The sequence below is a fragment of the Suillus paluster genome, assembly GCF_016628075.1.
Source record: "Suillus paluster strain FC165 chromosome Unknown EDB91scaffold_6, whole genome shotgun sequence".
Lineage (NCBI taxonomy): Eukaryota > Fungi > Basidiomycota > Agaricomycetes > Boletales > Suillaceae > Suillus > Suillus paluster.
Window position 1 is genome coordinate 316,048 of NW_024537566.1, and position 13,794 is coordinate 329,841.

At 48.9% G+C, this 13,794-nt stretch overlaps 4 protein-coding genes across 4 annotated transcripts; 3 read left to right on the forward strand and 1 right to left on the reverse strand.

Moving 5' to 3' along the window:
* Nucleotides 1-1,035: 1,035 nt before the first annotated feature.
* EDB91DRAFT_687171 (calcium proton exchanger) lies at nucleotides 1,036-3,970 on the reverse strand. The gene is made up of 20 exons (XM_041328104.1): nucleotides 3,840-3,970; nucleotides 3,509-3,778; nucleotides 3,424-3,458; nucleotides 3,323-3,371; nucleotides 3,239-3,270; nucleotides 3,115-3,189; nucleotides 3,055-3,062; nucleotides 2,982-3,000; nucleotides 2,882-2,927; nucleotides 2,786-2,812; nucleotides 2,672-2,737; nucleotides 2,470-2,612; nucleotides 2,398-2,419; nucleotides 2,000-2,340; nucleotides 1,755-1,949; nucleotides 1,678-1,700; nucleotides 1,538-1,623; nucleotides 1,415-1,480; nucleotides 1,321-1,362; nucleotides 1,036-1,263 (listed from the first exon to the last, which is right to left on the reverse strand). The coding sequence occupies exons 1-20, from the start codon at nucleotides 3,931-3,933 to the stop codon at nucleotides 1,235-1,237; spliced, it is 1,668 nt and encodes a 555-aa protein (XP_041181707.1). The 5' UTR covers nucleotides 3,934-3,970; the 3' UTR covers nucleotides 1,036-1,234.
* Nucleotides 3,971-6,017: 2,047 nt separating this feature from the next.
* EDB91DRAFT_1234980 (VIT family-domain-containing protein) lies at nucleotides 6,018-7,080 on the forward strand (the record flags this gene model as incomplete). The annotated part of the gene is made up of 4 exons (XM_041321268.1): nucleotides 6,018-6,053; nucleotides 6,086-6,243; nucleotides 6,299-6,729; nucleotides 6,782-7,080. The coding sequence occupies 4 exons, from the start codon at nucleotides 6,018-6,020 to the stop codon at nucleotides 7,078-7,080; spliced, it is 924 nt and encodes a 307-aa protein (XP_041181708.1).
* Nucleotides 7,081-7,219: 139 nt separating this feature from the next.
* EDB91DRAFT_1107193 (L-Aspartase-like protein) lies at nucleotides 7,220-9,443 on the forward strand. The gene is made up of 10 exons (XM_041317504.1): nucleotides 7,220-7,326; nucleotides 7,379-7,421; nucleotides 7,471-7,578; nucleotides 7,628-7,746; nucleotides 7,804-7,833; nucleotides 7,886-8,066; nucleotides 8,126-8,422; nucleotides 8,479-8,651; nucleotides 8,708-8,918; nucleotides 8,976-9,443. Exons 1-10 carry the CDS (start codon nucleotides 7,289-7,291, stop codon nucleotides 9,228-9,230), a joined length of 1,455 nt encoding a protein of 484 aa, XP_041181709.1. The 5' UTR covers nucleotides 7,220-7,288; the 3' UTR covers nucleotides 9,231-9,443.
* A 474-nt stretch (nucleotides 9,444-9,917) lies between these two features.
* Nucleotides 9,918-13,654, forward strand: EDB91DRAFT_1046069 (Pkinase-domain-containing protein; the record flags this gene model as incomplete). Its single annotated transcript, XM_041313232.1, has 3 exons — nucleotides 9,918-10,355; nucleotides 10,414-12,945; nucleotides 12,995-13,654. The coding sequence occupies 3 exons, from the start codon at nucleotides 9,918-9,920 to the stop codon at nucleotides 13,652-13,654; spliced, it is 3,630 nt and encodes a 1,209-aa protein (XP_041181710.1).
* Nucleotides 13,655-13,794: the final 140 nt, after the last annotated feature.

Genomic DNA, 13,794 nt, shown 5'->3' on the forward strand with positions numbered 1-13,794 from the left:
CCGACAGACGGTCACATCGTGTTCGTACTTCACATTCCCCCGCGTTCAGGGGTACCCGCATGTTGATACTGTGACCAACCTTAACTAATTACGCGGCAGTAGTGATCTTGTGAAGCCTTAGTGAGCAAGAGACTAGAACTTCAGCTAACCAACTCACAGTGGCGCAATTTTCAGGTGCCTGAAGAGCACCAATCGTCCACGAGGTCGATAGTTACTCATGAGCGTTAGGCAAGTGACTCGATGGATTTCACCACTATATCCACTTTTTATATTACTCAGCACTAATGATAGTCACAGAAGACATCAGGGTGGAGAAACGCCTCTTATCACTGTGGGGCATTCATTCATTAATCGAGCGATTCTCAATCAGACAAACAACATCAGTTGCCACACCAGCGGCCACTGATGGTGCTCGTTAAACTCAAGAGGTGGTTAACGATCAAGTTCTAACTGCAACGAGATGATCAAGCTTGCACTTCGAGATAGCACGTTGTAGTTGTGGCGATTCAATCATCGTAAGGTCCGTCCACCAATCAACAGCGTTGATACGTACTGACACATCTAATCCTCCACTTATGATGGAGGTCCTTGTGGTAGCAGTTTTCTGGGAGATTGACAGGCGAGACTCTGAATAGATCTGCTTCACGATAACAATCCCTTCACGATATATGATGGATGTTTGCTTTGCGAAGGCAATATCCAATGAAGAAGAGCTGTCAATGGAAAGCTCAACTGCGACGTCAACCTGGGCACTAGTTCAACGTTGGGACGATTGCCGATGCCTCCAAAGGGTCGACATTGTTCTGCTCAGCCCTGTTCAAGTTGACCACATGTGACTGCTTGGGTGATCACGATAATACATCATGCACGCGTTAGGACGACTGCTCGCCCTGCGGTTCACCAATAATGTGTAAATGAATGAATCAAGAGTCAGCACATAGATATATGTATAATAAAAAGATTTTAGGAAGGGCTGGCCCCCTAGTGCGCTTGACAGAAGTTATATAAAAAGGAGCGGGATAATAACGATAGCTATTCTGCATGAATAGTCACCTCAATTTCTGTGTGGAACAATGGTATATCGGCTGGGAGGTAAAACTGGACAGAAGGGACAGGCGACTAGTGTGTTGAAGGTATGATACGAAATACTGATCTGATAGAAAGTATGTGAAGTCGAAATCTGGTGCTCAACCCATCACCGCCCTCCATTTGACGAAGATGCTCCGGGGGTGACCTAACAATTCGGGAAGATCCCATCGGTGCCTAGAGACAGTAGTATTCAAAACGTGCAGTCATCCATCACATCAACAATGAACTTACCAGGATAATACCAAAACGTTACAGCCAAAATCAAATACAAGCCTACAGAGTGCCTTGAGTGCGAAGCACCCCATAGATTGCCACAGAAACTTACACATGAGGATCATTCCTTCCAACCAATTTGACCTGCCGTCCTGTACGACATAATTTACAGTGAGAACTATTTTTTCTTCCGATTAGTACGTTATTCAATGTCAACAAGCTTGAAGAGACGCACCGGAAAGGAACAACACGACAGACTCCAGCGGGTCAAAGAGAAGCGTCAATGGCTTGTTCATAATCCAGCCAAGTGTCACGATGAAGCTGAAACCATCCAAGTAAATCAAATGTAAAAGGGGATACAAGCCAACGACGCACGGAATTACAAAGAGTGCAATTTGCTGAGAATAGTGAGTGAGTCATCATAAAAGCCAGGTCTGCGGGAGTGAACTCACAATACTCGAGCCCACAGCAACGCCCAAGCTTAGAGTTATTTTATCCTTGACGGATACCGTAACTGCAGTGACGTGTTCCGCTGCATTACCGACGATTGGGAGTAAAATAACACCAACAAACTCCTTGCTGATCGATCCCGAGGCAGTCAAACCATCGATTGAGTCAACGAGGAACTCCGCAGTGACAGCGACCAACTAAGGCGAAAATTCGAGAACTTCGCATCACTATCACAGCAAGCACGTACCACCGTTACACCAACCAAAAGCCAGAGGCATACGGCGAGGCTCATCAGTGGTTGCTCAGAAGCTTCGGTCTCTGAGGATGCTGTAGAATGACTCCCAGGTTCCACATCGGGGATAGGTTCTGAGCGGGATAAACGTGAGGTTGTGGCTGCCTCTCTCTCATGTATCGAATTCGGCGAAGATACTGTTTGGCCTTCCGTGATATTCTTATGATTGCGTATCCTGCTTAACCGGAATGGATTCTCGCCCGGCTTGTAGCCCCTGGTCGGTTGCATATCTTGATTGTTGTCATCGTAAAGGGCTTTGTGCGAAAATAACTGGAAAACCAGATAAGAGGCGTAGACTGGATAATTGAAAAGGGGTGGGTCAACTTCCGAAAAGAATCATCTTGTTGACCTACTGAAAAGGAGAATAATTGCAACCTGTATGAACAGCATAAGTCCAAATACATCACGAGTACTAGTTCACGCACGCCATGGCTAGTTTTTAATATGTTGTAGTCGGTCGACGATTCATTGTATTGTGGTTGTCCCTGCAGTGCCATGTGAAAGGCCCCAGGTAATAGAACAGCAATGACGCTAATGGTGAGTAATGACGAATTAAGTTGCACGGCACCTAAGCCATAGGCGTAAGTATCAACAGTCTGGACCAACTTAGAGCAAACAAGTGAGTACTTTGACCAAATCCCTGTTCCGAGAAGCGGAGGCCACCGGCAAAGAAACACATGCCCAGTACCAGTACTACGGGGGACATCAATTCGTTTCGTTACTGTAAGCTTAGACACTTACAGAGATTGCTCAGGATGGAGCCTACCACTGTAGGAAAATAACATGGTGTCTATGGTCAAAGGAAGCTGTAAAAGAGTGAAAACTATTAGGACGTACAGGATGATTGAACGATTGTAAGCTGACACTTCGCGAGCGCAATGATCTAGAAAGGATCAATTAGTCATCCTATAAGCTGCCGGAGACTGGGGCGACATACCGATACGATGAGCTCGACGCTGCACGCAAAAGACAGTATAAGAAAAGATTAACTAAACGATATTTTTACTGACGCATTTCCCTACAGGCCGTCAAATTTCAGTGGGATAAAGACCGATAAATGAACCACTAACTAATGTGGCGTTGAGAAGACCAGCTAGAGTTTGACCGACTCGTAGTGAAAGCTCGTCAGTCGCAAAGGCGAGAAGCTGCGTGCACGTCAAATCTGAACAAGCGCGGGAAGTGAATTTATTTTACCTTGGCTAGCGGTATGATAGCCAGAAATGTAACTGAAGCGAGCTGTAAGGTAGGTTGCAATGAAGGTCCGATTCGTGTACTTACAAATAAATATAAGAGTGTGCTGATCGGGTAGAGCGAAGTTGATGGTCCACTTTCCGTTACAATACGTTAGATGGTCCAAGCTAAGACAGAAGGCAACATACAGATATCGGGATAAAAACCAGTAAGACATTTAACCCTAGAAAACAAAATCAACACTGCCCATGGATCACAAGAAATTCATTTTACATGAAGCAAGAATGATTGCTCTAATGCTTCTCCACACATTGGGGGCTTTGGCTACCGGTTTCTCCGGCTGTACCATCAAAGTTGCAGCTCTTCGGAGAGTCAACAAGAAAGGACTGTTCTGAGGTTTGCTACTTGCAACACTTATGCGTGGTGGGTTGACAGAGTCGGACGGTCTTTGGGTGAGCGGAAAACTTTCCTCTGCAATGTTGGGCGCGCGAACGCTACTTGAAGTCGAATGAGCCATTTCCGAAGGCCCATCCCGTAGTGAATCTGTACCAATGGTGTAAGTAGGATGAGCAATATTTACACCTATGGTTACTTCTAAACGTACCCATAGTAACACAGCAGTGGTCGGAGGGCAGTTGAAATGCTGCTTGGGCGTTATTTGGAAGAACCTTTAACTGCCATTGTGCCAAGAACTTCATGTTCCAAACAGCCTTTCTGGAAATTACGTTGTAAGCTACAGCCGAAGATCGATCAGCCTATCTGGCAGTGATCTAATTGAGGTTTCGGCAAATACCACTCTCGGTTATGCTACACAAGCCACATCCGAGACAGTTGATGACGGTAATTGTACTGTAAGTTGTGATTTTCTCTGTGCACAGCCGAAGTCTCATTGCACAATAGCTGCATCGTGCAACCTGCCAAATGCTAAGCATATCAAGGTTTATCAGCATACTTAACTGTCCCCTTCAGCCCAGTATTTACTTATGGATGTCTCCAATTTGCACCCACGGGTGAGGTCAAATACAGATAAGGTACGCGAAAGCCTTGGTTAACAGCCCCGCAGTTTCCCGCAGTGGTATTAACATCGAGACTCAAGACTCGAGAGCAAAGTAGACACGCCCTGCAACAGATTACAGTGCAGTGTCCAAGCAGCTCGGAGATGTAAGACTGCCGGCATGCGGCAGTTAAAGCACCTCGAGGTGGCCCATTGTTCTGGCTCCAAGTAACTTTCCGCCTTCCAGCTCGTGCCTAGTCGAATGGCAAGCACCGACGCACCTCAACTTGGCATCAACACGTTCCTTTGAACTTTTTGTCAAGTCGATTTTTTTGTCCATTTGGGGTGTATACCCTATGTAAGACACAGGCCTCCTTGAACTTGACGATGACGTCCAAACCTGATAGCAGAGTCGTCAGTGCGGGAACCTTGTGGTAAGTAAGCTGGGGAGATCGAGTCTAAGGAAGGGCGTAGGACGAAACAGGGTTCGGATCATGTAGTTTTTCGGACCGCAAGGTGGCCATGGTGGCCTATCATCACCATGGGTGATATTTATAATTGGTGCTGATGACATCCATGAGTGGCGTTCGATGTCAAACGCTGAATGAACGACGGGTTTATTGAATGAGCAAGAATTTTAAATTGGCGAGACTATTTAGCGCACTCTCGCGTATTGCCCACCGCCGTTTCTTGCTACTCACCCCGCCCACGCCTTGTTTATATCCAGCGTTTTGGTCGTATGAGTGATTTTGCATTATACGCCGCTGGTGAACCGGGCCCTCTACTTGTTGAGTGAACAAGTATCAAACGAGTACTCTCCCAGCAGAAGCTCGTCCAAACTTCCGGCAGGCACAGAGGCTACTAGGGCAACAGGGCAAGACGATCTACTAGCATTGATGTCTGTGTGGTGCTCAAATGAAAGAGATGTGATCGGCCCGTGTTGCGAAGTTATATTTACCTTGAGCTTAGATTCAGTCCCCGAAGAGAGCAGTCTACCAGCAGGCAGATAACGCGGGTACTGGCAAGGATGAAAATAGCAATGAAGGTGATCCTTTTGACAAAAGGCTAGTCAGAAACACGCACCGTGGGTACTACCTGGTCTGAGCTTCCATACAAGACGTTCCAACCATGAAATACGGAAACGCAAACACTCGTCGCGACGGGCGTGTCACCAGAGATGTCTATCCCATACCAGCCTATACCTCCACAACTTGCCCGGGTAGGAAATCGAGCCAGAGCGGCGACGCAATTGAAACAAACAATGTCATCGCTGATGGATTATCCGAATCGCACAGTCGGGCTGGTATCGCCATCGGACAAGTCGTCATCCAAGCTAGGATTCACGCACCAATCGGTATTCAGACATTGGTAGCCCGTACATCGTAAGACGAGCCTCCAGCGGATTGGGTGTGCAGGTCCGTCAACCGGATCATTAGGCGCAATGTTCAGAAAAACTGGGTCTCCACCCAGCTCCAGAGCCAACGAGCACAGTGTGACTTAGCGATGCCAGGCGACGCTGCTCCAAGCATTTGACGATGATGATTGCCTCGTACCTGCGTGATGACGTCGTGAACCACAGATCCCGGCCGCGGTACGTAGAAACTAGGCTGCTTGTAGTAATCGTCAAGCTGAACGGGCTTGACGGATAAACGTTTAGAAGGAGACCAGTGGCTTGGCAGTGACTCTATTGCGTCAGCATCGGCTTACAAAATTGGTCGATTCCATCCCTTGTCTTGCTATATAATCTTACAAAAAATCACCTCCATCCCCGCTAACCTATCTCTTAGAATGACCTCAGAATCTAATTCAAATGACGCAGTCGCTGTTTCCTTGCCAAACAGAGAAGGAAACACGAGACTAAGCCACCGGTATGGCCTCTGGACGCTAGCGGAACCATTACTCCACCATTACCCGCGAAATGTGACAGAAACGATCGTCAGGACGGCGTCTGTTGCAAAGAATTGAAAGACGAGGATGATCGCACGCTCGTTGATCCTGATGTTGTCCGCGATGTGTGAGCAATTGTCTTGATCTAATCACGTCGTACGGGACATTGAGATACTTCACAGTGTCATCGGACTTTCTGACGGTTTAACAGTCCCATTTGCTCTGGCAGCAGGTCTATCATCTTTGGGCACCTCAAGATTAGTTGTCGTTGGTGGAGTAGCCGAACTCATTGCTGGTGCTCTCTCTATGGGCATCGGCGGCTTCCTAGCATCTCAGTCAGAGCGCGATCATTACCATTTTTCGCGACGTCAAATATCAACACGGGTGCAGCGGAGCTGCGTTGGAGAATTAGAGAGGGAAGTATGCGCCGTACTTGGCCCTCTCGGTGTCGACGAGCAGACATGCCAGGCAGTCACCAAGTGCCTCAGAGATGTGGAATATAACCCAGAAGTCGGTGCAAGCGGTTCGTCGTCAGACGAAGAATCGCAGTCGCTGAGATGGAATAACCAAGTCGGTCTGACGCCGTTTTTGCTCAGATTTGGAGAGGGGATGGGTCTGTATTGTTCTACTCCAATAAATATTGTTCGTGCTCATAGTTTTTTAAGAGGAAATCTCGAAGCGTCGAGTATACATTTCGGCGCTGACAATTGGCCTCGGGTACTTGGTTGGCGGAATCATCCCCCTTATTCCATACTTCTTTGTTCCGGAAGCACATGTGGCACTCGTATACTCCTGTGTCATCACAGGCATCGTCCTATTGATATTCGGAGCCGTGAAAGCTCGTGTTACGGGTGCTGGGGGAGATGCTAGAGGCTACATATGGGGAGCAGTCAGCACTCTGTTTGTCGGTGGTACCGCTGCAGCAGCAGCTTACGGTCTTGTTGCATTGCTGGAAGCTTCGTAGGCGCTTAGTATCAACTTAGTATGTACAATTTATTATTATTTTGACGCTTCATTTGCACGTGCCACGAACAGTACTGGTGTTGTTTGGCAACACCGTCTGAAATCAATAACGTCACGTGGCTGACAACATGACAGCACATCTTAAATCTTTCCGAGATCTAAGTGTTGATCTTGATCACCACAAAAATTTAACCGCAGTGCTCAAAGCTATGGAGGCTTACGAAACTTACCAGACACCTCTTTCCAGGTATTTCACTCTTCACTGTTTCAATCTCCGTCCTCATTCTCCCCTGTGATAGCCGATATGCGAGCAAGGAAATGGCTCATCTCTTCTCCCCGGCAGTATGTGATCACATCGTCTATCGTATTTCCTGCTTAACCCTATGACAAGCATCGGTTCAAAACATGGAGAGAACTATGGCTCAATCTTGCGATTGCTGAGAAGCAGCTCGGGCTTCCTGTCCCAGAAGAGGCAATCGAACAGATGAAGAGCAATTTAGTGAGTGAATAGTGTTGCACTGTTACATATCTCATTTCAATGCGGCCAGGAACTTACTCCAGAGCAATTTGATATCGCTGCGAAGGAGGAAAAGAAGCGTCGCCATGATGTTATGGCGCATGTTCATACGTTCGGACAAGTTGCACCTGCCGCCGCAGGTATCATCCAGCAAGTCTTGTCACTACCCCTTCTGGCCCTATTTTATTGATCCTATGCTCATTTCAGCCTCGGTGCAACGTCGTGCTATGTGACAGAGTGAGCGTCGGGATTTCATATCCGCTATGACTCAGGCTTACACTTGATTCAGTAATGCGGACTTGATCTTCATCCGCACTGGTTTAACTTATCTCCTGAAATCGCTTGCCGTCGTAATCTCACGACTCTCGGCTTTTGCTGCACAGTACAGGGCACTGCCCACGCTTGGATTCACGCACTTCCAACCAGCCCAGCTTACAACTGTGGGCAAACGCGCTACTCTGTGGATCCAGGTGCAAGGTCTAATATATTAACCTCCTGTGCGGAACTCAACACGTATTAAACAACGCAGGAGCTTTTATGGGATTTGAGAAACATTAAACGGGCACGTGACGACATCGGTTTTCGTGGGGTCAAAGGCACGACGGGAACACAGGCGAGCTTCCTCACCTTGTTTGACGGCGACCACGACAAGGTCGAAGAGCTGGACGAACTCGTGACAAGACTCAGCGGGTTCACCTATGCGTATCCTGTTACCTCGCAGACATATTCGAGGAAAATAGATATTGACGTTCTTGCCCCACTGGCATCGCTCGGTGCCACAGCGCACAAGATCGCGACGGATCTGCGGTTGCTAGCGAACCTCAAGGTGGTCTTCTATCAATGCTGATGCGAATTTGAGCGTGATTGACGGTTATCTGGCAGGAAGTCGAAGAGCCTTTCGAGTCAACGCAGATAGGGTCTTCCGCAATGGCGTACAAGCGGAACCCGATGCGCTCCGAGCGCGTGTGCAGTCTCGCAAGGCATTTGATGGTCCTCCACCAAAATGCACTTATGACCTCCAGTGTCCAGTGGTTTGAACGGACGCTCGATGATAGGTAGCCCCTGATCATACAGCGGTTTGCGGACTGCATGCTAACATGACGATGGACAGTGCAAACCGAAGGATTACTCTTCCTGAAGCATTCTTGACGGCTGATATAGTTCTATCAACGCTACAGAACGTCTGCGAGGGCCTTGTGGTGTACCCAAGGGTTATCGCGCGTCGGATTGGACAAGAACTTCCGTTCATGGCGACTGAAAATATTATTATGTCTATCGTCAAGAAGGGAGGCGATAGGCAAGAAGCTCATGAGAAAATTAGAGTAAATGACCCCCGCACGTCATAATGTGGCAACCGTACTAATCCTTTCGTGATGCAGGTCCTCTCCCACGAAGCGGCGCACCAAGTGAAGCACCTCGGTCTCGAGAACGATCTCATCGAACGTGTGCGAAACGACCCATATTTTAGTCCTATTCACGGGGAACTGGAGCAACTGCTGGACCCTCAAACGTTTATCGGGCGCGCACCAGAGCAGGTGGACAAGTTCCTGAAGGAGTGGGTTGAACCTGCATTAGATGAGGATGAGCTGAAAGAGGCAGTCGCAGACGGTGGTAAGGTGGAGTTGAGTGTTTGATGAGACTTTTGAGAAGTTTCATACGGGGAGCGGTGGCCATGTTGATGCCAACTATTAAGAAGTCAAGAATGCGAAATGCATATCGCTCAACAGATCTAATGATGTTTTTGACTCTCATGACCGTCATTCCTAAACATGCCGAGATTCCGGTGCGGTGTTGGAAAATTTAAATAACCGCTAACCGGGAGACTGCAGTAGTAAAGGTGTCCTCGGTTCATTGCCCAGTTGTCCGTTTTTCCGCTGTTTTCAAACAGTGCAAAAGTATTAGCAGAATACCCCAGATCGCAGCGGACGGTAAGCAATTTGTTCAATTACCTATCAGTTTTTTTTTCTACCGATGGAGAATTGTCGATTAACGGAATGCCAGGTGTGCCATCATCTCCCACGCCGTCGCGCGTGGTCTTCTCATTTCAAGCCTTCGAAATCAACATTCTTTGCATCTATCCCCCATCCTGCCATCCTCCGTACCTGCTGGCAAAAAGTAAAGATCTGAGCCGCAGTACATACTATCAGAAGCGGGAATAGGAAGAGCTTGTAAGTCTTCATCTTTTACCTTTTTAGTTATGTTCGGGCAGTCCAGCAAACTCCACGCAGCAGCGTTGTTTTTATAAACTACTTTCGGGTCGAACTACTTAACCGGAAAACAAAGTCTAACTATTAACTTCACCAGTTTTCTCCCTCGCTCGTATGGACAGTCTTCAAATTCCGGACAACTCCTACGCCGGTCCTTCTCGGCACCATGGCGCTTCGCGTCCTGTGTCGGTGTCTGTGCAGCCATCAACTGTATCCACGTCACAGTCTACGTCTCGGAGACAAAGGGCGTCCCACCAAGTAGTCTCTTCGCAGCAGCAGCTACAGCAGCAGGCCGAAGACCAACCTGCTTATCGTGACGTTTATTCGCACCCAGCTGCTGTGGCCTATAATGCTGCCCACCCAAGACGTACGATTCCCAAGTTTGGGCCCTATCTCTTACTTCAAACTGTGGGCGAAGGAGAGTTTGGGAAGGTGAAGCTCGGGCTACACAGTCAATGGGGAGAAGAAGTCGCTGTCAAGCTGATACGGCGAGGCAACATTGACACATCTGTGCGGATGTCCAAGGTGGAGCGTGAGATCGAGGTCCTTCGGGTAAGAGCATCCAAGCACTCAGATTAAAGCCATGATGCCGATACACGTCCATCCACAGACCCTTAAACACCCCAATATTGTTCGCTTATACGACGTGATTGAAACGGACAAATATATCGGCATAATCCTCGAGTACGCCTCTGGCGGCGAGCTCTTTGATCATATTTTAGCGCATCGGTATTTGAAAGAGAAAGATGCTGCCAAGCTCTTTTCCCAGCTAATTTCGGGCGTCTGGTACATCCACCAAAAGAAGATCGTTCACCGCGACCTCAAGCTTGAAAATTTACTTCTCGATCGTCACCGTAATGTCATTATCACTGATTTTGGATTCGCCAATCGCTTCGAGCATCGTCCAGACGACCTCATGCAGACGAGCTGTGGTTCACCATGTTATGCTGCTCCAGAGCTGGTGATCTCAGAAGGGCTCTATGTTGGTTCTGCCGTCGATATTTGGTCCTGTGGCGTTATATTATATGCCATGCTCGCAGGATATCTTCCTTTTGACGATGACCCTGCGAACCCTGACGGCGATAACATTAATTTGTTATACAAATACATTGTCAACACACCCCTTTCTTTTCCCGACTATGTCTCCACGGAAGCCAGAAATCTGCTCTCGATGATGCTGGTGCCTGATCCCACACGGCGTGCTGATCTGCGGTCCATCATGGCACATCCGTGGCTATCAGCATACTCATACCAATTCCAGAAGACCGTGGATGATCTTGAGCACGTCGCAATGGAGCAGCACCAGCAGAGGAGACTGGCGTACCAAAGGCAGATGAGGCAAGCAGCCGCCGCAGCAACAGCCAAAGATTCTGCGAAGGTGTCCCGGACGCAGAGCGCACGAGTTGAAGGCATCTTAAACAGCGCTAGCACCTCAGGGTCACCGCCAAGGAGCCATTCCTATAGAGATCAGCCTTCTGGCCAGCCAGAGTTAATCTACGACAGTTCAGTAGATCAGTCCATCTATTCCTCGTCTTCTCCCGCCAATCCTGTTCCCACTTCGCGTAAAGGGGCAGTTTCTGCCATCGTTATGCCGACAACCGTACAATCATCCAATGATGATCCCTTCGCATTGTCTTCGCACGCCGTTCATACCCCTGTTACTATATCCAAGGCTGATAACACCTCATCGGCCGGGAGAAGCAGTCGAGAAGGCAGCTCTCAAGGTGCCCCATCTTCGCGCAACGGTCCTCCGCCATCCGCTTTACCTCAACCAGATGCTACAAAGAAGAAAGCTACCATTGATAGACATACAATCCAGGTGGAGTATACCGACCAGACCCCGGAGCTCGCTCCAAACTTCAGCCAGTCTATCACCAAGAAGGGCAGCGCAGGCACCTCAGATCGCATCTTCTCCGCCCAAAATATCAGTTCTCCTGCAAAGGAAAAGCCCAGCCGCGACTCTTCTTTCAGCACAAACCCACGGCCACTTCCTGCCCCTCCTGCAACCAGCACTCCTTCACGATCCCAAGCACCTCAACATTCTTCCTCGACCTTGCGTGCTGCGCAAAATCGGACGCCTACCGTCTCTGTTTCTCCAGCAAGTCCCTCTATGTCTACGGAAGAAAAATCGTTTCAGTCTGTCAAGACAGGCAATGGTACCAATTCAAGCGGCTCTGGTTCCAGTCGCCACCGAAAAGGTCTCTCTATTGACAAGTTCGGTTTGGGCAAGATTTTCGGTACGAATAGCGAGCAAGCTGCGACCAATGGATCCACGTCCCGCGTGCCATCGGAGAGCTCTGCTGCCGGGGCCTCCTTTATTGTGGAGGAGAGGAGGGGCTCAGCGCAGAACAGCGTCAGCGATGTTCCAGTCTCACAATCCAAGTCTTCGCTTCTCAGTCCAGGGGGATCCAACAGCATCACTGATGCCGAGTCGAGCAAGAAGAACCGGCGGAACACTCTCACCGTTATGGTCGAGCCCTTCAGCCGCTCGATCAAATCGCGCTCGAAGAAGACGCCTACTGGGGAAACGCCGGTCAAGGAAAACGACAAGAGCGTTCCTCCCTCTGCTATCGCCTCACCCCAGAAGCAAACCGCTGTATTCCCCACCCTGGGCAAGATGCAAGATGAACTACACTCTGGCATGGATATGGCGGCTTCGACGACGAAAGCCCGGAACGTTATGCAATGGTTCAGGAGGAAGAGCACCGCCAAGGCTTTACCAGACGATTCCGCCGAAATGTCTGCCTCTCGAAGGTCAGATTATCCTTCGCCAACTCCCGGCTCGAGAGTGGACACCAGAAATGCGGGGTCACCCCGATCACCTGCTACGCAAGACGTGTCCTTCTCGTTCAGCAAAGCTGGACGCATTTTCTCATCTTCGTCCCCGCCGAAAGATGTCTTGCGTATCCACCATGGCGCTGTTGATCAGACCACTATCACGACCAGGCCTCCTCCTGAAGTTATCAAACACGTATGCCAGGTGCTTGAGGGGATGGGCATTGAACTGAAACAGGAGAGCGAATACAAATACCGTTGTGTGCGGACGAAGAGGAAGAAGAGTGGTGCCATTGGCTTGGGATTCAGTGGAAGCGGTAATGGGTTGGCTGCATTCACGATGGTTGGATCTGCAGCGTCCAATGGAGTAAGTTTCACCGGTCGATGCTGCTGGTCCTTCTAATTTCAATGACCAGGTTGACAAGCGTGGACTACCTGTGCCGTCGAACTCCTCGTCGGCGGGAGGGATGCTGAAAGGCTTGCTTATGCGCCGACAGTCGTCCCAGGTATCTGGCGTAGCGCCGTCACAGGCGTCGATGGACGATGACAATGGCGGCATGACTTCATCGCCAGTTGACTCGTCGCCATCGGGCACTCATGAGACAGTTTATGGTGACACTAGCCAGGACGCAGGGGATGAAGTTCGCTTCTCAATCGAGTTGACACGGATAGATCGTTTGAAAGACACGTACAGCCTTGACATCCGTCGCTTGAAAGGTAATCTTAGGAGCTACAAGTTCTTATATGACACCATCAGAGAGTACGTCGCGCCGCGTTCATTGTCTTTTGGAGTTTCACTAATCTCGATTACAGGCGTGCCGATTTACAACGATAATTTGAGGGCTGGAACCCTAAAGTCATCGACACGCATCCATGCCCACTACTCGCTGCCTATACCCTACTCGTGCTGTAATCTTTCTCGTTCTGCCTCAATACTTCATGTCCCGTGTCTCATGGTCCTTGCGTCGCTTTCTGGTCTAGTTTTCATTCCACTTGTGTTCATCGCTATCATAGCTCCTTGGTTTCTACGTAAAGTTTCATCATCGCACCTTCTGAGCATTCACTCAACATCATAAGGTTTCTTTTTCTTCCTTTATTTCTTCCTGGTCTTTTTCTTAGTTATAATTTGGCAAAATTTCCATTCAAGTTTATGCTGTACCATATGCGCCACTCGGACCAATCCCCTGATTTACCCTCAAGGAATGGATAATGTACA

Bases quoted from the DNA above. Each gene is read 5' to 3' on its own strand.
- EDB91DRAFT_687171 (XM_041328104.1), bottom strand. From the start codon at position 3,933: ATGAAGTTCTTGGCACAATGGCAGTTAAAGGTTCTTCCAAATAACGCC. The intron at 3,190-3,238 runs GTAAAATAAATT...ACGTGCACGCAG, and splicing joins CTATCATACCGCTAGCCAAG to CTTCTCGCCTTTGCGACTGA. The intron at 1,481-1,537 runs GTGCGTCTCTTC...AAGAAAAAATAG, and splicing joins TGTCGTGTTGTTCCTTTCCG to TTCTCACTGTAAATTATGTC.
- EDB91DRAFT_1107193 (XM_041317504.1), top strand. From the start codon at position 7,289: ATGGAGGCTTACGAAACTTACCAGACACCTCTTTCCAG. The intron at 7,327-7,378 runs GTATTTCACTCT...CCCCTGTGATAG, and splicing joins TACCAGACACCTCTTTCCAG to CCGATATGCGAGCAAGGAAA. The intron at 8,919-8,975 runs GTAAATGACCCC...TTCGTGATGCAG, and splicing joins AAGCTCATGAGAAAATTAGA to GTCCTCTCCCACGAAGCGGC.